We start from the raw sequence: 25,150 nt of genomic DNA, 5'->3' as shown, positions 1-25,150 counted from the left end.
GCCTTGCTAATCATTGGGGAATACCAGTTCCCCAGGCAACAGCTCAACCCCATCAAGGCCAGTGCTGGGAGCCTGCCCATAAGAATGGTGGTATAGGTGGTCAGGGAGCTGCGCCAGGAAAAGCCCCAGTGATGTGTATTACCTCTCATTCAAGTAATATCACTAATGACTTGTTTAGAAACTGCTTGGTGGATTTTTTTTTTGTGCAACGCAGCTCACAGAGGCTGGGAGCTGACATGGAGACATTTGAATTAAGTTTAGCAGAAGAGAAATGGAAGACTCATAGAACACTAAGGATGAATTCAGGAAGACCTGAGACCATGGGAAAACTTGCCTGCTCTTTATCCTATTTTCTAAGGAGAGGTTGCTATGGTAACAGATCATGGCACCATTCTCAAAATTCTGTCGGAAGCAAGGTCTGTTCCATTAAACTCACATATCATCATGTCACGTAGATAAACCCTCTGGGATTGCAGACACCGAAGACAAAGCGTGGATGAAGCTTATTGGCCAAGCTATGAAAATGATATGATAAGAGTATCTCTCTACGTGAAAGTTGTCAACTGAGGCCAGGAAAAGACCTTGAATTTAACAATGTTATTATTGAGCAAGAAGAGAGGTGGAGGCAGTCCTTCTAGTATTATGCTGGACAGAAAATCACTCTCGAGGCTGTCTAGAACACTACCTACAAGAAGTATGGCTATAAAGGCCTTTGCAAAGGATTGTTTCATGCAACCAGAGAGACCAACTATTCTGATATCTGATAAGGAGGAGCAGAGGAAAGAGGAAAAGTCAACAGACTCTGAGAAGCCTGACCTATAGGGAGGAATTCTTCTAGGAAAAGAAGGATTAAAAAAAGAAGAAACAGAGCAGCCAGAGAGATAGTACAGTGGGCAAGGTGTTTGCCTTGCATGCAGATGACCTGACTTGATTCCCTGAAACCTCATATGATCCTCTGAACACCACCAGAAATAATCTCTGAGCTCAGATCCAGGAGTAACCCCTGAGCATTATTGGGAGTGACTCCTAAACAAAATAAAACAAAACAAAAATCAAACATAAAATCAGAGAAATGGTGTCATCAGACTTTGACAGCTGAGATTCTGAGAATGGCATAGGCAAAAGGGCAAGGCATGAATAAAAAAGGCAGCCAGGCAACAAAGAAGAACAAAAAGCAGCATACAGAATAAGAGTAGAAAGAATGAAAGGGTGGCCGGTATGAAGAACCCGTGCTTTAAAACCATAATAGTGAGCCTAGGACCTCCCTCCTTATTGATTTATCTCCTAGATGTCTTCCCCTCAAACAGCTGTCAGATTTGAGAATCTTCTGCCTCACACACTCATTCATTCATTCAAATTCATTCAGAAGAAAGTCATATTATCCTACACAGCTGTGATTATCATAGCCAGATTCGTCCATTATAGAAATATGATCTAGAGCTGAATCTATTTGTGGCTGGGGTACAGATTTACCCTTCTCTGTTGATCTTTCCTGCTGAGTTACAGATTTACCTTCCCTGTTGATCTTGCTGATTAGTGGGTAATCTCTGCTGCATCCAATATGTGGCAGAAGTAGAGTGGCAGTATGAGGGTGAGCTTGATGAGATATACTTACTTTTTTCACTCTCCTTAAGATGATTCTATGCTAGAAATGAGATCTATGTTGCTAACTGTTGTTTGCAGTGACTGGACTTTTGTGACATTTCACCAAATAGCTCAAGCCAAAATCTTTGCTCTACTCTGGACTTTTTTTGTGTGAGTGACAGTTGGTTCAGATTTTTGATTAAATTCCTGGTACTAAATGGAAATGTGTTTGGTTTTTAAAGTAAGTAAACAGGGGCTGGAGCGATAGCACAGCGGGTAGGGCGTTTGCCTTGCACGTGGCCGACCTGGGTTCGATACCTGGCATCCCATTTGGTCCCCCAAGCACTTCCAGGAGTAATTCCTGAGTGCAAAGCCAGGAGTAACCCCTGAGCATCACTGGGTGTGACCCAAAAGGCAAAAAAAAGTAAGTAAACAAATAAACAAATACTGCTGCTTGGCTGGTTCTGCGATACTCAAATTCTAATACACACCCAAAATATAAGATTAAAAATAAATAAAATACTGATGCTATCTTTTACTTTTGGACCCAAAGTTTGAAAACACCACCATTCCCCCTCTTTAAAAACCTTTGGGGGTCATACCTAAGGGTGCTCAGGGATTACTCCTGGCTCTGTGCTCAAGCATCACTCTTGGCAGGGCTCAGGAAACCATACTGGGTGTTGGAGATTGAATGCAATTCATCAGTATGCAAGGCAAGCATCTTACCTGCTATACTATCTCTCTGGTCCCACATTTATTTTTCTTTAACTCTCCAAATTGTTAACATGATCTAGGCATGTTAATGGCATGGGCTGCATTATTACATTCATAAAATAAAATCCCAATTGTTTCTATTTCTAACTGGCTTAGTGGGTGAGATAGTTTATGCTTCCATTCTCTCCAGAAAGTACAAGTTTTCCTTTTGCTGTTTCCATGCCAACAATATATCTGAGACTGCTAACCAACACACCTAGTCATCGGCTTTTTCCCCCTATTTATTTTTTTTTCTAATGAATTTTTTATGAGGACCACGCCAATGGTGCTCAGGGCTATCATTGGCTCTATGTTCAGAGGTCACTCCTTGTAGTGTTCTAGGGGATCACATGAGCTGGAGATCAATTAGGGCTGGCCACATTTAAGGCAAGTACCTTAATCTCTGTACTATCTCCCTGGCCATCTGAATTGATTTTTTTTAAACAACTGAAAATCACTACTAAAAAAAAAAAATTAGAGCCACGCCTGGGGATGCTCTGTTCACTCCTAGCAGTGTTTGGGGTCACTCTGCACAGTGCTGGGGGAGGGGGTGGGGACCATGTGTTGCCATGGTTTATGGAGTCCAGTCACATGCAAGTTACTTAATGACGGTATGTTTTCAGTCCCCCAGAACATTTTTACATTCCCCACCGTTGTATTCCACGCCTCTTCCTTTCAGATAAAATCAGTTTTGTTGTCTGTGCTTACTGGTTTAGGTTGTTTTGTTTGGCCACACCCAGGGGGTACTTAGAGCACACTCCCAGCCTGTACTTGAGAAGTTGCTACTTCCATGTTCAGGGGACCATCTGGTGCTAGGGTTCATTAACCTGGGGCTTCCACATACAAAGCAGCTATCCTTTGAGTCATCTTCTGGCCCTATTTTAGTCTTTTAGTCCTTTTGTCTATTTATTTTATGTCCTTGTTGCACACTTGGGTGAAAACATACTTGTTTTTTTTCCTTCTTATTTTTGCTTTGTGTATTCTTTTCATTTTGTTGTGTACTGAAAACTTCCATCTTTTTTTATAGTTGAATTGCACACATGTACCACATATTTTTCTATTGGATATATATATGTATATATATGTAATTTTTTTGTGAACTTCTGGGGATCAAACCCGCAGCTCAGATATACAAAGCCAAATTCTACTGTGAAGCACCATCCCTGGCTGTACCATTTTGTTTCGTTGTTGTTTGTTTGGGTGCCACACCTATAGATGCTCAGGGCGTACTCCTGGCTCTGAGCTCAGGTATCACTCCTGGTAGGGTACAGGGGACCATATGGAGTGACAGGAATCGAACCTGGGTCTAACGCATGCAAGGCAAGCTCCCTAACAGCTGTACCAGCTATCACCCCAGCCCTGTAAATCGTCTTTAGGTTTCTATTGACGCCATCTGCCCCGCCAAGAACCTTTACTGGAAAAGTCACTCCGTTTTCCAACTTTTCAGCAATTATGGTTTCCGAGAAATTCACATCCGTTCATTCTGTTCTAGCAAAGTCAGCCAATTATTGACGGCCCATTTTCATTTACTTTCATAGCTTTTGAATGAAGCGAGGGGGGACAAACACGAAAATAAAATACGTGGTCCCATGATAGAAACGAACCGTGTGGAACAACTTAAAGGTTCGGACACGACAAAACTAGACGTTGGGTCGCGCAATTCCCTATATGAGTGTCTGGAGCAGGTCGTTTAAGGATGAACTTCGGTGGGGCATCGCATTTTTTGGACGGTCCGGGCACCTGGCCAAGAGTCACACCACGCTGGCGTGGAGGCTGAGAAAAGGGGGTGTCTCCAGGCTCGTCTGCACACAAAAGGAAAACGGGAGAAAGCCCTTCCGCATCCCGGGCAGCAGGGGGGCAACGGCCGCCGAGGCGCTTCGCACCTCCGCGACTCGTGGGAAGCCGTCGCCTGCGGCTCCGCGTTCCCGCCGCCGCGCGCTACGTCACCGACCGGCTCCCCCTCCCCTCGCTCCGAGTCGCACGCGCGGAAGTAAACACTTCGACGTCATCAGGGCGCGTCCTCGCCTTTCCCCGCCCATCTCCCCGATCTGTGGACGTGCTCACCTCCGCTCCGGGCCAGGTCTATGTCCCGGTTTCCCGCCGTCGCGGGCAGGGCGCCAAGGCGGCAGGAGGAGGGGGAGCGGTCGAGAGACCTCCAGGAAGAGCGGCCCTCGGCTGTGTCCATCGCTGATAGAGGTGCGGTCCGCGGGACGCTACGGAGGCCAGCGGGAGGCGTGGGGGTCCGAAGGGGTGGGGGGATTGCTAAAGTCAGCCTTCCGGCTGACAGAGAAGAGTGGGGAAGGGGGTCGCGTCATTGTTCTTTTCCTCCCAGCCGGAGGCGAACTTTGCGTCCTGTGAGCACTTTGGTGTAGGGGGCGGTCCCATACCCAAGTTGGGTGAAAACCCTGATGGGGGACAAAAAGTGAACCCCAAGGCCAAGACGCGTTGTGCACGTAAACTGGCTCCTTAAAGCCTTTGTTCTCTACCCAACCATCCTCCCCCCGCCCCCCTCGTCGGGCCGCCAGCCTGCCTTTGGGTATGGTATGAAGGGAGCCAGTTTCCAGGAGCTAGTTTCCATGGTTACCCACCACTTGGCCTTCTGGGATATCAGTCACTCTGAACAGGGACCTAACTTGAACCATGAATCAGAAGCAAACACAGGTGGCTATTAATACAGCTGAGAGTTTTCTGCTGTATTCCAGATTTCGGTCTATTGTTTAATACATTTGAGTTTTGTGTTTCTGTGTAGGTCACGCTTGCATATACATTGCCTTTGTCAAGTACTTTTGAGTCATGCATTCATTATCTGTTGCAAGTTGTTTTAAGGTTTTGCCGAAAAGTTGTTCTGGGCTAATGAACCCTAACTTACTGGATATAGGTGAGGTAACTGAGAAGATGTGGATTGGTCCCTTCCAGCCCCCAAATGCTATTGTTTTTTTTCTTTTTAGTTCTGGAAAATTTACTATGTTATCTTTACAGGTCTTTTGCATAATTGTTTTTCTGTTATTACAGAAGAGAAAGGATGCACATCACAGGAGGGAGGAACTACTCCAACTTTTCCTATTCAAAAGCAAAGAAAAAAGCTTATTCAGGCTGTGAGGGATAATTCATTCCTTATTGTTACTGGAAATACAGGAAGTGGTAAAACAACTCAACTTCCAAAATATCTATATGAAGCAGGTAATTTTATATGGGATAGTTTATGAGCCTTAAGAAAATATTCTCTATTGCTCAATGGTAGAGTGCATGCCTTGCCTGGAGTCAGTGCCCTGAAACAATTTTAAAAAATAATCTTCGAAAATGATGATAGGATATCTGCATTGCACAAATGACCCCATTGTTGTTTATGGTCATAATTCTTTTGGCACAGCCTCCCCACATTTTTTAATTTTTTTAAATTTTTTTGCTTTTTGGGTCACACTTAGCGATGCACAGCGGTTACTCCTAGCTCATGCATTCAGGGATTACTCCTGGCGGTGCTCCGGGGACCATATGGGATGCTGAGAATCGAACCCGGGTTGGCCGCGTGCAAGGCAAATACCCTACCCACTGTGCTATCGCTCCAAGCCCCTGCATCTTTTTATAGTCTTCAGATTCAGGAATTAGTTGAGATGGGCAGTTTTTGTTTTCTAAAAATTTTTTTAAAAAGTTTTGGGTGGCCTTACGCAGCAGTGCTAGAGATTACACCTAGCTTTGCACCCAGGAATTGATCCTGGTGGTGCCAGAGGGATCATGTAGGATGCCGAGATTGAACCCAGTCAAGGTGCAAGCAAAGTGCCCTATCTAGCTATTGCTCCAGAGTTTTTCTATTTATAGTTACCATGATAAGCCCAAATATAACAGTAGATCTGAATATTAATTCTTGTTACAGATGAAGATTGTCTGGAGGCTGGGGAGATTTCAAATGTATGATTTACATTTGGGAACTCCTGAACAAGAATTTCTTGCTGTAGACGGTTAACTGTTGAGTATTGGAATAGTTTTCAGGGTGAAGGGATATTAATATATATCAGCAGATACATTAATGTTTATTATTGATAAGAGTATTTCTTGGGTCTTTCTTCAGAACATTCTTAGAAAGATGTTCCCTGATTCTTCTAACTCCAAGCCAGTTAATAAATTACACTTAAGGTGCCTTTCCTTTTGTCTAAGGAGATAGCTCAAAGGGCCAGAGTACCTGCTTTTGCATGTAGGAGCTTTGGGTTAGATTCCTGGACCACATGATCCTTTGAGCACTGTGGGGAGTAGCCATCTAGCATGCCTGAGTGTGGTCCAGTAACCAAATGGGGGGAAAGTGTCTTTCATATTAATACAAATGATATTTTCTCTGGTTTGTAGAGCAAAATTATATTAGGTATTATTTATATAAAACCAAAAGTATCTTGGCTTTATATATTCTGATGATTTTAATCTGTTGTCTAATACTACAGGTTATATATACTACTAAGACCCATTGTAAGATACATCTTTCAGAGATATTAAAATGATAATAAAATACAGATTTAATGAGTGAGGGGTATTTTTTTGTGTTTCATCTTTGGCTTTTCAGATCACACTGAAAAGCCAAAAATGATGATGCTCAGGGGTTACTCTCAGCTCTGTGCTCAGGAATTACTCCTAGCAGTGTCCAGGGGACCATATCAAGTGATGGCAGTCAAACCTGCCACTGTACTATTGCTCCAACCCCTTAATGAGTGTTTAAATCTAGTGTTTGTTTTGGTTTGGGGCCACACCTGTTAGTGGTCAGGTGCTATTCTTAGTTCTTTGCTCAGGGGTCACTCTTCCTGTTGCTTTGGGGGGGGGGGGGTCCACGCTGTTTTGAGGATCAAGCCCAGAACTTCAGCATGTAAAATGTGCTCCAGCACTCTGAACTATTTCCTTGAACCTGCATACATTTTTATATCTAGTTAAAGGGAAACATTTTTTGAGAATTGTATAATTTTCTAGGAATTAAAAATTCTTAGAGAAGTTGAGAAAGTCTTTAGATTGAAAAAAATCTAATTAAAATACATGCCATTTCGGGCCAGTGTGATAGGGCATTTGCTTTGCATGCTGCCAACCTGGGTTGGATCCTTGGCGTCTGTATGATCCCCTGACCACCACTGGGAGTGATTCTCGAGTGCAGAGCTGAGAGTAAGTTCTGCTAGGAGTAAGACCACTAGGTGTGGCCCCAAAACCAAAACCAAACTAAACTAAAGCAAAATTAAATAAAACATGTGTTTTAGTGACCAGGAGATAGAACGGTGATGATATATGATCAGGTGTGTTCTCTGGCATCACATGTTCTCCTGAGCATCTCAGGTGTAGCCCTGATGGTTCCCAGCACTGCAGGGCCTGAGTATTACCACACCCTGGGGCCCAACCATTGAACTTTGGCTCAGTTGGCAAAGTATCACCGGGAACGGCTTCTGGGTCCCGTGAGCACTGTTTGGGAGTCCACCAAGTATTTATATAAATATAAATATAAAATTTAAAAAAGGTTGTTAATATGTTTAAATTAATTAATTAATTAATTAATTTGGTCACACCTGGCTCTGCACTCAGGAATCACCCCTGGCAGTGCTCAGGGGAACAAACATATAGGATGCTGGGAATCGAACCCAGGTCAGCCGCGTGCAAGGCAAACACCCTACCTGCTGTGCTATTACTCCAGCCCCAATATGTTTTATTTTAAATTAAATTTCCATGGTACAAAAGTTATACATTATTATCATTTGTGGAATTTTTTTTGAAACCTTTGAACAATTTGTACTGATTAATCAGAAAATATTTAACCTTAATGGGAAATGGTCAATATTTTTGTATTTTTACTTCTGATTTTGATAGGGTTTTCACAACATGGTATGATTGGTGTGACTCAACCACGAAAAGTAGCTGCCATATCGGTTGCTCAGAGGGTGGCTGAAGAAATGAAATGTGCTTTGGGATCTAAAGTAGGATACCAAGTTCGTTTTGATGATTGCAGCTCTAAGGTACAGAAGTTTGTTGGCATTTGTTAGAGAAAGAGGGAGGAAAGTTTTCAAAGATCTAAGCTTCAAAATTGTATTTATGTATAGTTTTGCACTTACATTTTAAAGATACAAAGCTCAGATTAGAATTAATTTTTATAGCGTTTTGACAGTACTTTAGTTTTGAAGTATCTAGTGTTTATTCCATTTCCCTCCTCAGTTACTTTATACATGACAATTATGTTTAGTTTTCTTAGGATTTTCCAATTTTATGATTTTAGTTGTCAGAATTCTTGGTATGGAACATACTGGTATTAAAAAATTTTAGTAAAATATATGTAACATAAAGATAACTATTTTAACTATGTTTTGGTGTACATTGGCCAAATGTTTTATAACTTTTGCTACTCTCTAAAAGCTTTTCATCATCCCCAACAAACTATTAAACAGTAACTCCCCATCCCCATCTCTCTGTAGTCCTATGTAACATACTCTATTTCTCTCTGTCTGTATTTGCCTATTTAAATACCTCCTATATGTGGGGTCATGCAATATCTTGTCTTTTGTGTTTATCTTATTTCACTGAACATAATATTTCTGAGCTTTATCCATGTGCTTTGTTTGAATTTTTGAAATCAGTAGAATAATTGATTACTGGTAGTCAGTAAATAAGTTAATTTTTTCTGTATATGTGACACTTAACAAGGTGTTTTTTTTTAAGTAAGTAGTTATAATTTATATTCCCTCTGGATTGCTTAATTTTATACCAGAAACTAGGCACTGCCAAATTTACGTATGTTTCCTAGTGGGGATGGCCATCAGTTGTGGCACAAAATAACTCTCAAGATATTGTCTTTACCTTCTTAGTGGTCACTACTGTGTATTATTTTTTCATCCTTAGTTTTAAGATTATAAGTGCTGTTAACTGTTAGTCTTTGAATCTTATTTTCACTTTGTTTTATTTTGGGGGGGGCGTGAGAGTGCATTCTCAGCAATGCTTGGACTTGGACCTGTCTTGGGGGCACCGGAACTATACCCATGCAGTGCTGGGGATCAAACCCAAGGCCTTGTACATGTAAAGTAGGTGCTCTACCATTTGAGCCACCTCCGGTGGTCCCATTTTCACCTTGTCTTAAAGCTTATCTACTGACACTATTTTCCAATAGGATGATGGCTAGGGATGAAAAGTGAGAGGAAATGATGCACTAAAATGATTTCTTTTTCCTATTGAGTCCTCTACCGTAAACTGGCTTATTAAACTGTCGGTCTCAATTACATACAGGGTTTTGTAACAATGTCGGGGGGTGATGAAAAATTTGCTTTAAAATAAATTTGTAGTTTACTGTCGTAAACGTTTTATTTGTATACCTATATTCCTTGAGTATTATAAAAATTGTTCAATCAAAAGGGATTGTGAGTAGAGATTAAAGAAGCCCCACTATAAAATAGTAGCTGAGACAAAAGAATCCCATTCTTTTTTTTTTTTTGTCACTGTGAGATACAGTTACAAAGCTCTCATGTTTGAGTTTCAGTCATACAATGATCCAACATCCATCTCTCCACCAGTGCACATCTTCCACCACATTACAATATCCCCAGTATTCTCCCCCCACACCCATCCCAACCTTCCCCTGCCTCTATAGTAGACAGTTTCCCCCATACACTTTCTCTACTTTTGGGCAATATGGTTTGCAATACAGATACTGAGAATCTATCGCGTTTGACCATTTATCTACTTTCAGCGCACACCTCCCATCCCTAACGATCCCTCCAACTATCATTGATTTAGTGATACCTTCTCTATTCCAGCTGCCTTCCCCCTAGCTCATGAAGCAGGCTTCCAACTGTGGAGCAATATTCCTGTCCCTTGTCTCTACTGTCCTTGGAATCCCATTATCTTATCCCATAACCGAAACGTTGTGTTTACCCTGTGCCATGACTTGATTTGGTCTCCATGCTAGGTGACTTCTGTTGCTTTGTCTTAAAAACTAACGTAGATATGTTAGTATCTTACATGCTTCCCTCTTTCTGTCTTTTTTAATGTTTAAAGCATGTGTTTATTTAAGAAGGTAAAGGAAACTTTGGAAGTGAAATGTTTGAAGAAAAGAAAGTAGCAAAGATTTCTGTAAGTGCAGAGTGAGATTCTAAGGAGGAATATTCTCTTGTCCTTCTCTGTTTATAAATCACATGTTTATTAATCACATGTTTAATCATTTGCCATCATATCAGGCTATTTTATGTATTCTTTCATTTGATCACTTAATCCTTTGTACACTTGGGAGGAAATAAAATTTGCAAAATAGAGGCGAATTTTGTGATAGAGTAATGAACTTTCTACTATAAGTCGCTACTTTGTACTGTCTGAACATTAGGAAACAGCAATCAAATACATGACTGATGGATGTTTACTGAAGCATATTCTGGGAGATCCAAATCTTACCAAGTTTAGTGTCATAATTTTGGATGAAGCACATGAGAGAACTCTGACAACAGTGAGTATTTTAAGATACTAGGTTTTTTTTTTTTTTTTTTGTGTCACACCCAGTGATGCACAGGGGTTACTCCTGGCTCATGCACTCAGGAATTACTCCTGGCGGTGCTCAGGGGACCATGTGGGATGCTGGGAATCAAACCCAGGTAGGCTGAATGCAAGGCAAATGCCCTGCCCTCTGTGCTATCGCTCCAGCCCCCAAGATACTGGGTTTTTATTAGTTTTCTTTGTGATAGTTTTTTACTATATAGAGAATTGACTTCTTTTGTTAATATATCAATTTGTGGAAGTAGGAATTCTTGGGCAAAATATTTAATGTAATTTTTACATACACTTGTGACTTATTAGAAATGTACTTTTATTTTAGGATATCTTATTTGGTTTATTGAAGAAACTATTTCAAGAGAAATCTCCTAACAGGAAGGAGCACTTAAAGGTTGTAGTGATGTCAGCGACTATGGAATTAGCCAAGCTTTCTGCATTCTTCGGAAATTGCCCAATATTTGATATACCTGGAAGGCTTTATCCAGTCAGAGAAAAATTCTGCAATTTGATTGGTCCACGAGACAGAGAAAACACTGCATATATTCAAGCGGTATTAACTTGACATCCTTTTATGTCTTTTTAAAGAAATTCTGTGATTCTTGTTGATTTTGTAGTTTGATAATTGTTCCATTATTTAAAAGCTCTTTTATGTCCTAGTATTCTTTTTTGTTGTTGTTGTTTTTTGCTTTTTGGGTCACACCCGGCGATGCACAGGGGTTACTCCTGGCTCTACACTCAGGAATCACTCCTGGTGGTGCTCAGGGGACCATATGGGATGCTGGGAATCGAACCCGGGTCGGCCGCTATGCTATCACTCCAGCCCCTGTCCTAGTATTCTTAAGGATGAAGTTAAATTTTCTGGGGAACAGGTTTATGGTGGTGGAGGGGAGATTGTATTTCCTCTTAGCTATATTGTGCTTGTGTTTCTCCCTATAGATTGTGAAAGTGACCATGGATATCCATTTGAATGAAATGGCTGGAGATATTTTGGTTTTTCTGACTGGTGAGCATTCAGTATCAGGTTTAAAAATATTTACTATTTATAAGAAGGATGTGTTGGAATTAGGTTAGTGTTACTTCTCTTGGGAAATCTGGGCTTTATGTGTTCCTTGCCTCATTCATTTTTATTTCAGTATTGTCCCAGGGATTGAACCCAGGGTTTTATGTATGTCTCACACAATTGAGGCATATGTTCTCTGCTCAGCCACACCCTTGGGCTCCCCTAGTTTTCTTTTGTTTGGTTTTTTTTTTTTTGGCCGCTCTTGGCAGTGTTTAGGGGCTATTCCTGGCTTAGTGCTGAGGGGCTCATATGGTGGGGATCAAGCCCAGGACCCCTACTTGCAAAGCATGTACTCTAGCCCTTTAAACTCTCTCTAATCCTCCCTACTTTAAAAAAAATTTTTTTTAATTGAATCACCGTGAGAACAGTTACAAAACTTTCAGGTTTAAATCTCAGTCATACAATGATCAAACACCCATTCCTTCACCAGTGCTCATGTCCCACCACCAAGAACCCCAGTATGCCCCCCCTTCCACCTCCCACCCTGCCTGTGTGGCAGATGACTTTCACTCTCTTTGATTACATTCAATGTTTGCTTTTTTAATTTTTTGGGGGGTCACACCCGGCGTTGCACAGGGGTTACTCCTGGCTCTGCACTCAGGAATTACTCCTGGTGGTGCTCAGGGGACCATATGGGATGCTGGGAATCGAACCCGGGTCGGCCCCATGCAAAGCAAACTCCCTACCCGCTGTGCTATCGCTCCAGCCCCGATTACATTCAATGTTTGGACAGAAAACCCACTATTATTATTTGAAAATTTCCCTCAACAATCAGAGCTGCTGGAAAGGCATCATTTGATAATTTGTTTTCTATTGCTGGTAATGAAGAATATATGATTTTGGATTTCTGGTATTTTAGTAATTAATTAAGTCCAGAGTGATTTCTGCCAGAAGCTGCTGGGTTCTGAAATTGGTTTGTGTGCCTCTGGGATCATGGCTGTTCAGGAGCGGAGGAGCTGTTTGTGGGCGGCTGCTCGGGGTCTTGTCTGGGTGGGGAGCAGCACCGGTACTGTCCCCATCATCCCGAGATTTCCGGTGTGCCCCATCACTGCAAACGTGTACCTCTGTCCAGTGGGTTCTGAATGATGGCGGTTGCCATGCCACTGCTGCCAGAAGGAAAGGCTGAGGCACAAGAGTGAGACTGGTATTGGGGGCTTAGAGAGACTGGAACAGGGGCATGGGGAGAATGGAGTAAAGGGCAACTGACCAACCAACCTGCTTGGCCCTTGTTTCCTCCTTTGTCCGCCCCATGGTATGGGCCATCCTGGCTGGGGAAGCAACCCGAGACCACCGAACCCGGGTGGCGAGGGGGAGAGCTGCCAGGGCTTCCCTAGCCGCCTGGAGATTATACAGAGGTGTGCAGGGGAGTATATGTTGCTGTGGATTGAACAGGGTTAACTGCATGCAAAGCAAGTGCCTTAACTAGCTCTTCAGCCCTGGAAGTTTTTCTTGAGATTTCATGCAACTTAATTGTTTAACTCTTTTTTATAAAAACATTTGAAATAACATTAATGAAAAAAATCTTAATATTGGATTAATAAAATAATAATTAATAAAAATCTTAATTTTTTTCTTAATTCTTTGATTTGCTCTTCACTTTCTGACCTCTTACCCATTTCAGGTCAGTTTGAAATAGAAAAAAGCTGTGAGTTACTTTTTCAGATGGCAGAATCTGTTGATTATGATTATGATGTTCAAGATACCACTCTTGATGGCTTACTAATATTGCCGTGTTATGGGTCGATGACAACAGGTAATTCTTCACTAGAATAGAATATTGGACTGACTTTTAAAAAACTTTTTACTATTTAATGTACAGAAAGATGCATAGGTCATGTGTTTTATGTCAGTGAATTTCAGAGAGTGAACTCAGCTTTGTGAGCAACACCAAGATCATGAAACATGAAGATTTTCAGCATTTCTTGAGTGCAGTGATTTTTTTCTTGACATCTTTGATGTTCACTTTGCGGGGGGGCGGGGGGGCGAGGGGTGTTAATGACTAGACTTCACCCTGCAGTGCTCAAGGCTTATTCCTGGTTTTGTACCAGGATCACTCCTGCTGGTGATTAGGGACCACATGTGATGTTATTCCAAATTAATTGGAGAATCAGATTTTCTAGTTTGGGTGAGATGTTTATCCTTGGAGCCATAAAATATGATAGGAGGAACAAGGCATCACACTACTACAGCATTACTGCTGGGGTCCTTTTAGAATGTGTGGGGTAGTGGGAATAAGTGTGTTACTTATTTAGAGAGGTAGTCATGAGTTGGGCAGATGTCCTGAAAAGTAAACAGCACTTAGCTGATCAGTCCTTAAGGCAGAAAGAAGTCTTTAATCTGGAACCCTTCAGTGGGTTTCAGAGTTTCTGAATACCCTAAAATTGTTTGGATGTGTGTGTACACACATAGGTTCTTTGGGGTGTGAACTAGGTCCACAGCTTTTTAGCATCCTTAAAAGGAACTCTGACTTAGGTTTTTGTTGTTGTTTTGTGGGGGATAGAGGTAGAGTGCCCAGCGGGCCATATCCCAGGTGATGTTCTGGCTCTGTGCTCAGGGATCACTCCTGGCAGTACTTTGCAGACCATAAGCAGCACCCGGGATCGAACCTCATGAAGACAAGCACCTTAACCCCTGTACTATCTCTCTGATCTTTAAAAGAGTTTATTATAGCAGTAATATCATTAATATTATAGTAGTAATAACTGGTAATTCCATAGATCTTCTTGTGATTATATTTTGAATTTTAAGATTTTAAGTGGTAAAAAACCATTGCTTTTTATATTTAACATTTTAATGTTAATTTTAATTAAAAATTAAATTATATTAAAATTAATTACATTCAAATGTAAATTAAAGTGCAATGTTCAATTATAGTACAAATTTTGAATACATTAAAATTGCAACTTTAAGTTTGTTTAGATTGCATTTTAATGTGTTAATGTTTACTGCTTAATAAGGAAAACATAATTTTTAACAAAGAAATTAGTTTTTTAAAACGAGTTTGACTAATGGATTTGTAAATGGTCATTTTTCCTTTTACCTGATAATTTTAGATCAACAGAGGCGAATATTTTTGCCACCTCCACCTGGAATTCGGAAGTGTGTCATATCCACCAATATTTCTGCAACATCTTTGACTATAGATGGAATCAGGTACAGCTTTAAAATTTTTTATAAATCCAAGGAAGTTAACTTGGCTAATTATAAAAGATTGAAAGGCTGGGGTTATAACTCATTGGTAGAGCACTTGTCTTGCATTTGTAAAACCCTAGGTTCAATCCCTACCATTGCAAAATAAAATGAAATGAATCTAATTTAATAGTACATTACTGAGTTTGTTTTCCTGTGTCCTCCAGTAATTTTCTTCTTATAAGCACCCTTTTTTTCTTCCTTTTTTTTTTTTGTAATTAACAATTGCTGTGAATCAGAAATGGATTAGGGTACATAGTATTCCTCCTGTTTACAGTTCTTAACTCTTTGTACTTGGCAGTGTATAGCTTCTATTTCCATATTTAACAGTATGTAAACTGCTTCTGGCTTTCATTAAATAGGAAGCCAATTCTGCTTTTCTGTATTCCTGTTACCAGACTATCCCTAAGGTGATCAGATGTACCCTTCTTTGATTTTTTTGTTTTGTTTTTGGGCCACACTTGGTGGTGTTCAGGGCTCACTCCAGGCACTCCTGGTGGGGTTGGGGGTCTATAAGAGATGCAACGGATTGAACCTAGGTTGGCCGTATGCTAGGCAAGCACCCTACCCACTATATTATCTCTACAGTCCCTATTCTGAACTTCTTATATTGGTATAGAGCTGACTTTCAATTCTTTTTTTTTCCTAGGAGCAATTTTCACTCACAAAAAAGAACATTTAAAAATGAGCAGACTTAAGTGGTATTTAATATATTCACAAATCCACCACTTCTGTTTAGTTCTCAGATGTTTTGTTTATCCTAAGATAACCCAATACCCTTAAAGTAGTTACTCTCCTTATTACTGGTAGCCAGGCTACTTTTCTTTTCTATGCATATCTTATTGTTTATCTCATTTGTGAATGAAATCACAGTACCACCTTTCTTTTTGGTTTAGAGCATTTTAAATTTCATTGAAGTAGTTATATAGCGTGTATTATTTTTATAGCTGAATTATATTCATTACATGTATATACTAAATCCATTCATCCTTTAATGGTCACTAGATTTTTCGATACTGTAGATAGTACTTTCATAAGCATCTCTAATTATTTGATTACTTGTCTAGTTTTTTGGGATGTTAATGTAGCAGTAGAATTTGAGTCATCTAATTGTGTTTATCTAATTTTTTAGGAACTGCTAAACTTTTTCACACTGGATGAACCATTTTATGTTTTTCTGGAAAAATATATGAGGGTTCCAGTTTCTCTAATGTTCTACACCTAAAAATTACTGTTCAGTTATAGTTTGGTAGAAAGAACCTAACGTACTTTAAAAAAGAAAGTCTTTCGTTATTTTCTAGTATCAGCTCATTTTTATTCTTCTCAGGTATGTGGTAGATGGTGGCTTTGTGAAGCAGTTAAATCACAACCCCAGATTAGGGTTGGACATTCTGGAGGTGGTTCCAATTTCGAAGTAAGTTTCTATGGCATGCCCTTTTTTTTTTTTTCCTCTCCCTCTTTTCTAAGAAAAGTTGATTAGATTATTTCTTATTGGTTTGGGGGGTAGAATGTTAGTTACTTAGGAAACATAATCCATTTTGTTTTTTTCCCATCAAAAAGGAGTGAGGCATTACAGCGAAGTGGCCGAGCTGGCAGGACTTCTTCAGGAAAGTGCTTCCGAATCTATAGTAAAGATTTTTGGAACCAGTGTATGCCTGACCACGTGATCCCTGAGATTAAGAGAACGAGTTTGACATCTGTAGTTCTGACCTTAAAGTGCCTTGCCATACATGATGTCATAAGGTATGTAGACAACTTATAAATAAGGAAAATTTATTAGGGCTATTTCTCAGAAATTATTTTGAAACATTTGATTCACTGCATCACTGGGGAATTGAGCCTAAGTCTATTTCAGGGTTGAGCTAAACCCGAATAAAAGCCTTATTTGTATTGTTTTACTGGTTGTTGTTCCCTTGCTTTTTTTTTTTTGTTTTTGATTTTCGGGCACACCAACAGTGCATAGGGCCTTCATGTAGCTCTACACTCAGAAATCACTCCTGGCAGTACTCTGGGGATCATATGGGATGCCAGGGATTGAAACTGGGTCGGCTGCTTGTAAGGCAATTACCTTATGTGTACTACCTCTCTGGACCCCTTTCTCACTTTTAACTTTGGTGTGAGGTGGCTGCCTCGTGCTGATGTTTATTTGGATCACTTAAATTATTGCTGTTTTTCTGTAACTGTTGGTATATAATGATCCAAATACTAGATTTTAAGTATTCATAATGTGTGTATGTGTGTGTGTGTTTTAATAGCATGATTGGGGTTTGATTTTCTGTGTGTTTTTGTTTTGTTTTGGTTTTGATTATTATCTGTTTTGGGGCCACACCTGGTGGTGCTCAGGGCTTACTCCTGGCTCTGCACTTAGTAAATCATTCCTGGTGGGACACAAAATGATATGAGGTGTCAGGGATCAAATTCGTGTCAGCCACGTACAAATCAGCCTACTTGCTATACTATTCCTCTAGCCCCTAACAGCATATTTTTTATGACAAGCTTTATACTAACTCCTGTGAAAGAGAGAAGTACTTTTACTTTTGGCTTTCACTAAGCTTGCACTTTATTAGGTAACCAAGATTCAGACACATGAAGCAAAGAACAGCAATTAAATTATTCAGATGTATATCTGTATCATTGGCATAGGACAATATTGTTGCAAGGAGCTGAAATTTTGTATCATACACGGTATGAGAAATAATGAAAGAATTTTTTTGGTTTAAATAATGCAGGTGCTTCCAAGTACATAATTGGGTTTCTTAGAAAATATTTCAAACTTGGAGCATAGTTACCTTAAGACTAGAAATTTTCCAAATGAGAATATAGATTGTAGAAAGAGGAAAGCATATAATATATGACATTCTAATGGTAGGCACAAATGATGTCGATAAGGGAGAAGAACTTGTGAGACAAATCTAATTACCAAACAGAAAGCTTTCAGGTGGCATAATACTTGAAAATAGCCCAGTAGATATAACCAAGAATGAATATATTAGAAAAATAGAAACAATAATTACTTATTAGCATCTGTACTGAGTTACTTTTTTATCCTAAGTTTTATTTATTTGGGATTCTGGGGCTACACCTGGCAGTGCTCAAAGATTAGTGCTGGCTCTGTTCAGAAATCACTCCTGGCAGTGCTGGGTCAAGACCATAGGTGGTGCAGGGGATCAAATCAGATGAGTGCATGCAAGGCAAGTGCCTTATCTGGCCCTCTGTCTTGAGTATTAGACTTTGAATACTTAAAGATATTAAAGATTTTTAAAAAAGAGAGAGAGTTTTGGTGCATTTCACTCTGCAGCTACCTGCATCCCAGCTTTGAATGTGTAATTTAGATGTGTAATTTTTTTACTTCATGCATTTCTCTCTCTCTCTCTCTCTCTTATTCTCAGACTTCCTAAATAAAACCATTTTACCATGCATGGAAGTAGCTCAAAGCATTGACATTCATGCTTTGTATGTGGAAGCCCCAGGTTTCGGTCCCACGTGTACCCCCAAGGATCAGTCACTGATTACTTATTTGAGAGTGTAGCCCAAAACCAAAATGATAATAATTATAATAATGATAATTGATTGCTCTGTCACATAACAGGAATCATAGTACTCTTGTGTTGGTCATGCTCTATTTGGTGTGGTGGGTCTCTTAGAGAAGAAAAAGGAATGTATTTGTATCAAGGTAAAGACATTATTGTAGTTTTTTACAGATTTGAAAGGACTTTTTCGAAGAAGAGGAAGCTGACTAGTTGTTATTGCTGTAGAATAGGGCTCATAAACTATGGTCTTGGTTTACTGAGTGCTTCTGGGAATAAAATTTTATTGGAATTCATCAATTCCCACTCATTTATTTATACCTGCTTTTGGTACAACAATAGAGTTTAGAAATTGTGTCAGAGATTATACAGATTGCAAAACCTAAGGTATTTATTATGTTGCATTTTACTAGAAGTGTTTTCTAATTCTTGCTCTAGAAGATACCAAAACTTATGGTTACAAATTGTAGGAAGACAGATGGTAGAAGTGGATGATAATACTATTTGAAAAAAAAAAATGGTAGAGTAGCAGCATTCCCCTCCCCCCGCCCCAGCCTCCCTCACCCCCAGTCTGAAATTTTTGTTGGTTTCTTTTTAAATAAAGCTGTCTAGGAATGTATTTTTGTATAAGGTATTGATCTTATGCCCTTTGTTGAATCTTTGTCTAGGTGAGAAATTAGATTGCTTATCATCTCAAGCTTATAGGAGAGAAAAATAATGCAGTGCAGAAATATTAAGTAGCTATTCCAAGTTTTAAAAATAGAAAAGTGAGGAGAATGAAGAGGTGGACTCAACAATGAGGAGATTATTGGAATGCATCGGGTACTTAGTGGTAAGGTGTAGTAACTATATCAAAAACGTAAGTGTTGGCGCCAGTGAGATAGTACAGTGGGTAGGGCACTTGTATAGGGCCAACCTAGGTTTGATCCCTGGCATCCCATATGGTCCCCTGAGCACTGCCAGGAGTGATTTCTGAGTGCAGAGCCAGGAGTAACTTCTGAGCATCACCTGATACAGGCCCAGAAACAAACAAACAAAAAACCCACAAAACAAAACAAAATAAATCCATGTGTTTATGTTTATGTAATTTTATTTTTAATTTTTATTAGTGAATCACTGTGAGGTACAGTTACAAACTTATGAACTTTCATGTTTGCATTTGGTTTACATCCCTCCACCAGTGCCCATTCTCCTCCACCAATGTTCCAAGTATCCCTCCCACCACCTCCACCCCAACCCCCACCACCCCACTCTGCCTCTCCGGCAAGGTATTCGCTTTTGTTCTCTCTCCTGTATGTTTATGCAATTTTAAACATGTCATCTAAACTGTAGTGATTGTTTTTTTTATAGAGCAGAACCATATATTTTCATATGCTTATTTGTCACTCAGCTATTCTTTGTGAATATTGTTAATTGACATGTTTATAAATGTTATTAATGCTGTATTAGAGACTCATATTCAGGGGATGAATGAATTTGCATTGTGTCTGTAATTTATTTTAGGAAAAAATACACATATATACTTAAGCAAACATGGCTTTTTTTTTTTTTTTTTTTTTTACACCTGGCGATGCACAGGGCTTACTCCTGGCTCTGCACTCAGGAATTACTCCTGGTGGTGCTCGGGGAACCATATGGGATGCTGGGAATCAAACCCGGGTCGCCATGTGGAAGGCAAAGGCCCTACTCGTTGTGCTATCACTCCAGCCCCGGCAAAATTATTTGAATATTTACTTTTATTTTCATCTAAAACCGTTTTGAGGTGCTATTAAATAATTCACATTTTTTAGACCATATTTTTCTTCACTGGTTTCTAAAAATATGATAAAATGTTGTATATTACAGAAGAGAATAAACTTGGCATTAGTTTTGAAGAATATAGTAAGAGTATCCTAGCTAAGGAAGAAGAGGGGGAAAAGTGTTTTTTGAATTAAATATGCATTTCAGAAAAAAATTATTATTTAGTTCAATGTTATAGAATGTTAACATTCCCCCAACCCCCCAAAAAGGATGAAAAATGGAGAAGTAACACTTTTCTTTTTGAGAAGTAACATCTTTTAAAGAAAATTTCAAACCTGTATAAAATATTAAAAGTTTAAATCTCATTTCATGCCTCATTTAAACTACAGGTTTCCCTATTTGGATCCACCAAATGAGAGGCTCATTTTGGAAGCTCTTAAACAACTTTACCAGTGTGATGCTATTGACAGGTAAAAAGAATAAGTAGAGGGTTAGCGAAACAGCACAAGGGTTAAGATGCTTGCCTTTCATCCTGCTTACCTTGGGTCAAATCTTTAGCACTGCATGTGGTCTTTTGGATACTACTGGTATGGTTCAACCTTCCCTTCCCCCAAATAAATTAAGATAAATAGAGAAAAACCCAGTCACAGCAGATGACTTGAATAAATTACTTTATCTGAATTTAGAATTTGTCCTCAGTTTCTTCTTCATAATTTTAACTTAAAAATATTCATAAGCTATTTTATTTATTATTCTATTTATTTGTTTTTTGTGCCAGACCTGGTGGTATTTGGGGAATTATGTGGTGCTAGGGTTCAAAGCAAGGTCAGCCACATGCGAGGCAAGTACCTAAACCTTCTGTACCAGCCCTCTGGCCCCTAATTTTAATATTTTAACCACGTTTTATTTTGTTTTGGGGTCACATCTGACGGTGCTCAGGGCTTACTCCTCAGGGATCACTCCTGGCAGGGCTCAAGGACCGTATGGGATACTGGGACTGAACCCAGGTTGGCTGTTTGCAAGGCAAATACTCTACCCAGTGTACTATTTTTCTGGCCCCTCTCTCACTCCTGTCACTGTCACTGTCACTGTCCTCCCGTTGCTCATCGATTTGTTCGAGCGGGCACCAGTAACATCTCTCATTGAGAGACTTATCGTTACTGTTTTTGGCATATCCAGTACGCACGGGTAGCTTGCCAGGCTCTGCCGCGTGGGCTCCATACTCTCGGTAGCTTGCTGGGCTCTCCAAGAGGGGCGGAGGCTCTCTCACCCCTAATATTAATAAATAATTTCTAAGTACCATTTTTTTTGCTAGACATGTTGGATCCATAATATTGATGAGTCAATATTGATAAGACTGAGTTTTTGATTTTTATCATAGACTTTTTAAATCTATAATGGGAAAGATTTTGTAATTTCATAATTTTCTGATTCTTCAAGGGATACCCTTTATGCTTTTGAAGCATTTTGTATCTTTTATTATTTTTTTTTGTTGTTTTCCCTCCTGTTTAGTTTGTTGGCCCTTGACAACTGTTAATTTTTCATCTTTGTTATCAGTGAGCATAGTGTATCATATTTTTTTCTGTTGAATTGGATTTCTGAAGATGATTTAGGTAATAGATAATATTTGGTCTATTTTCAATACTGGACGTATTATTTATACTCTCTCAAAGTAGCAAAACTTAAAACCTTTTCCTTTCTGTTAAGGAGTGGCCATGTAACCAGATTGGGTTTGTCTATGGTAGAATTTCCTCTCCCTCCACATCTTACATGTGCAGTAATAAAGGCTGCTTCCCTGGATTGTGAAGATCTACTCCTTCCAATAGCAGCAATGTTGTCTGTGGAAAATGTCTTCATTAGACCTGGTAAGAAGTTTATCAGAAAATTTATTTATTTATTTTATTTTATTATTATTATTATTTTTTGGCTTTTTGGGTCACACCTGGCGATGCACAGGGGTCACTCCTGGCTCTGAACTCAGGAATTACCCCTGGCGGTGCTCAGGGGACCATATGGGATGCTGGGAATAGAACCCGGGTCGGCCGCGTGCAAGGCAAACGCCCTCCCCGCTGTGCTATCGCTCCAGCCCCCAGAAAATTTATTTTTAATTACTCGACTTTCTTTAGTTTGTTTGCCTTGTCAGTGGTGCTCAAGGTTTACTCTTTCCTCTGTCATCCGGAATCTCCTGGTGGTACTTGGGGAATATATGGGATGTTGAGGGTCAAACCTGGGTTGGCCACATGCAAGGTAAGTACACTACGTGCTGCACTCTCTCTCAAGTCCCAATAATTACTAGACTTATTTTTATTCATTTACTTTTTTTTTGTTTTGGTCATGACTGATGGTGCTTAGGTTCTACTTCCCAACTCTAAGAGTTAAGTTTTCTAGGAAAATTAAGCAAAAAATAGTCACGTTTGTCTCTTTAAGCTTCTAGACACATTTAGTTTCCCCTATTATGAACATCTGTCATTAGGATGGTTCATATTTAGAATTAATGAGCCAATAATAATATTATTAGTGAAAGCGATCAGTTTTGCATATTTCATGGGTTTTGTACAATCTGTAGTCAGATTATCTAAAATTACAGTATTATACACAAAATTTTGATTGTATATTTGGAATAATAGTCTTTAATTAACTATTTCCTTTTTGGGGTGTTAGAGATTTGGGCTAGGCCCAATAGTTTCAAGGCTTACTCCTGGCTATGTAGGGAACACTCTTGACAGTGTTTGGAAGACCATATTCAGTGCCAGGTACAAGGCAAGCACCTTTATCTTGTACTGTTCCCCTGATGCCTTACTAACTAGTTCTTTTGCAGATATTTTCTTCTGTCTCTGGATTGTCTTCTTGTTCTCTTGACATCGTTTTTCTTTTTCTTCTTTTTTTTTTTTTGCTTTTTGGGTCACACCCACCAATGCTCAGGGGTTACTTCTGGGTTTGCACTCAGGAATTATTCCTGGCGGTGCTCAGGGGACTATATAGGATGCTGGGAATTGAACCCGGGTCAGCCGCATGCAAGGCAAACACTTTACTTGCTCCAGCCCACATTGTTTTTCGTATAATGAAAGTTTCATTTTAAGGATTTAAAATGAATAAATAAATTTAACTCTTACTCTTTCAGGGGTTTGTATGTGATGCCAATGTTTGCTTTTGTTGTTATATATGAAAAGTCTGACTTATAAACCAGAATGATAGTACCATGGGTATTGTGCTTGCCTGAACAGGGCAGTCCTGGTCCCCTGAGCACCTCCAGGAGTGATTCCTGAGCTCAGAGCCAAAAGTAAGCCCTAAGTACCACTGGATATGACCCAAAAAACAAAAAAGAAAGAGAAAAAAGAAAAAATCCAGCTCATACTCAATATTATGTTACCTCTTTTTTTTTTTTTTTGCTTTTCGGGTCACACCCAGTAATACACAGGGGTTACTCCTGGCTCTGCACTCAGGAATTACTCCTGGCGGTGCTGGGGGACCATATGGGATGCTGGGAATCGAACCTGGATCGACCGAGTGCAAGGCAAATGCCCTACCCACTGTGCTCTCAGTCCAGCCCCAATATCATGTTATTTTTTTAGTAATTCTCCTATTATCTTTTTAGTAATTCTATGTCCATTTGTTCAAAAGACTGTCCTTTTTCCATTGGTAAGCCTTTTCTTCTTTGCCAAAGAGTCATTTTATTTGACACTAATTGTTTGATTTTAGTCATCTAGGTCCTTTATCTTCCACACTATTCAATTTTCTAGATTTCTGTTAGAACCTTATTGTCTTAATTATTGGAGCCTTATGGTAATTCCTGATGTTGGATGGGGTAATTCCTCTGACTTTGTTCCTTTAAACATTGCCTTGTTATTTTGCTTCTTTTCCCTCTCTGTATTAACCTCAGAAACATTTTGTGTGTATTCACAGGATAACCTGCTAGGATTTTAATTTAGGTTATCTTGAATTATAGATCAGTTGGGAAGAACTTACATCTTGACCTTATTGAATCCTCTATCCCTGTACATAAAATACCTCACCAGCTCATTAAATCTCTGGTAATTCTCTGAGTTTTGAAGGTTTACTTAACCGTCAGGGACATGTAATAGGACCTAAGTTCTTTAAATATGGGTCATGTAATTGAACATGTGGGTTGTGAAAATTTAAAAAATTACACATTTCTGATTAATCACATTTAGTTTATATACCTATTTTACTGGTGTGTTTGTATGTGTGTGTGTGTGTGTGTGTGTGTGTGTGTTTGTGTCTGTGTGTGTCTGTGTCTGTGTGTTTGTTGGGAGGTTTGGACCATACTGGCAGTGTACAGGGACTGTTTTAGTTCTGCTCAGGAGTGATCTCTGGCATTGATCAGGGATCTCTATGTGATGCCAATGGTTTAAACCAGGGTATATGCCACAGCTACATGCCATTCCTGTATTACCTCTCTGGCCCTGAATATCTATTTTATGTAAGTGGGATTATATGAAAATGTCTTGGATGAAAAGGGATTTCAAGTGGAAAAATATTTAAGTTCTATTATAAATAATTTTTATATTTGTTATCCTTTAACTTAATTGTTTGAAATGATGAGTTTGTAATATTTCTGGCTGAGAGTTAATTTCTTTTCACAGGCAAATAGGATTGTATATTGAACTTTTGTCCTGTTTTAGTACATTAGTAATATATATATATATATTTTTTTTAACTCAAAAGAAGATGCATTTTACTCCATGTATACTTAAAGAATTGAAGCTTCCATGTTGCTAAACTTCTACTTCATCTTTTAGTATGTCATAATGGACATAACTTAGTTTGTCACATAATCAGTTTTTATTTCTTC

General features: G+C 39.4%; 1 protein-coding gene and 1 pseudogene across 1 annotated transcript in view; both read left to right on the top strand.

Moving 5' to 3' along the window:
* The first annotated feature begins 296 nt into the window (after positions 1 to 296).
* Positions 297 to 1,141, top strand: LOC101552367 (zinc finger CCHC domain-containing protein 17-like; annotated as a pseudogene).
* A 3,216-nt stretch (positions 1,142 to 4,357) lies between these two features.
* DHX40 (DEAH-box helicase 40) overlaps positions 4,358 to 25,150 on the top strand; it is a 39,186-nt gene continuing 18,393 nt past the window's right edge. The window contains exons 1-12 of the mRNA XM_004608618.2: positions 4,358 to 4,533; positions 5,350 to 5,517; positions 8,164 to 8,309; positions 10,658 to 10,777; positions 11,144 to 11,371; positions 11,758 to 11,824; positions 13,503 to 13,634; positions 14,935 to 15,034; positions 16,398 to 16,484; positions 16,631 to 16,813; positions 20,727 to 20,807; positions 22,045 to 22,202. Of these exons, the coding sequence (XP_004608675.1) occupies positions 4,422 to 4,533; positions 5,350 to 5,517; positions 8,164 to 8,309; positions 10,658 to 10,777; positions 11,144 to 11,371; positions 11,758 to 11,824; positions 13,503 to 13,634; positions 14,935 to 15,034; positions 16,398 to 16,484; positions 16,631 to 16,813; positions 20,727 to 20,807; positions 22,045 to 22,202 (1,582 nt within the window). The 5' untranslated portion in view covers positions 4,358 to 4,421. The remainder of the gene's footprint in view (positions 4,534 to 5,349; positions 5,518 to 8,163; positions 8,310 to 10,657; positions 10,778 to 11,143; positions 11,372 to 11,757; positions 11,825 to 13,502; positions 13,635 to 14,934; positions 15,035 to 16,397; positions 16,485 to 16,630; positions 16,814 to 20,726; positions 20,808 to 22,044; positions 22,203 to 25,150) is intronic.

Source organism: Sorex araneus, chromosome 3, assembly GCF_027595985.1.
Source record: "Sorex araneus isolate mSorAra2 chromosome 3, mSorAra2.pri, whole genome shotgun sequence".
NCBI classification, from domain to species: Eukaryota; Metazoa; Chordata; class Mammalia; order Eulipotyphla; family Soricidae; genus Sorex; species Sorex araneus.
This window is presented reverse-complemented; position numbering and strand designations above follow the sequence as displayed.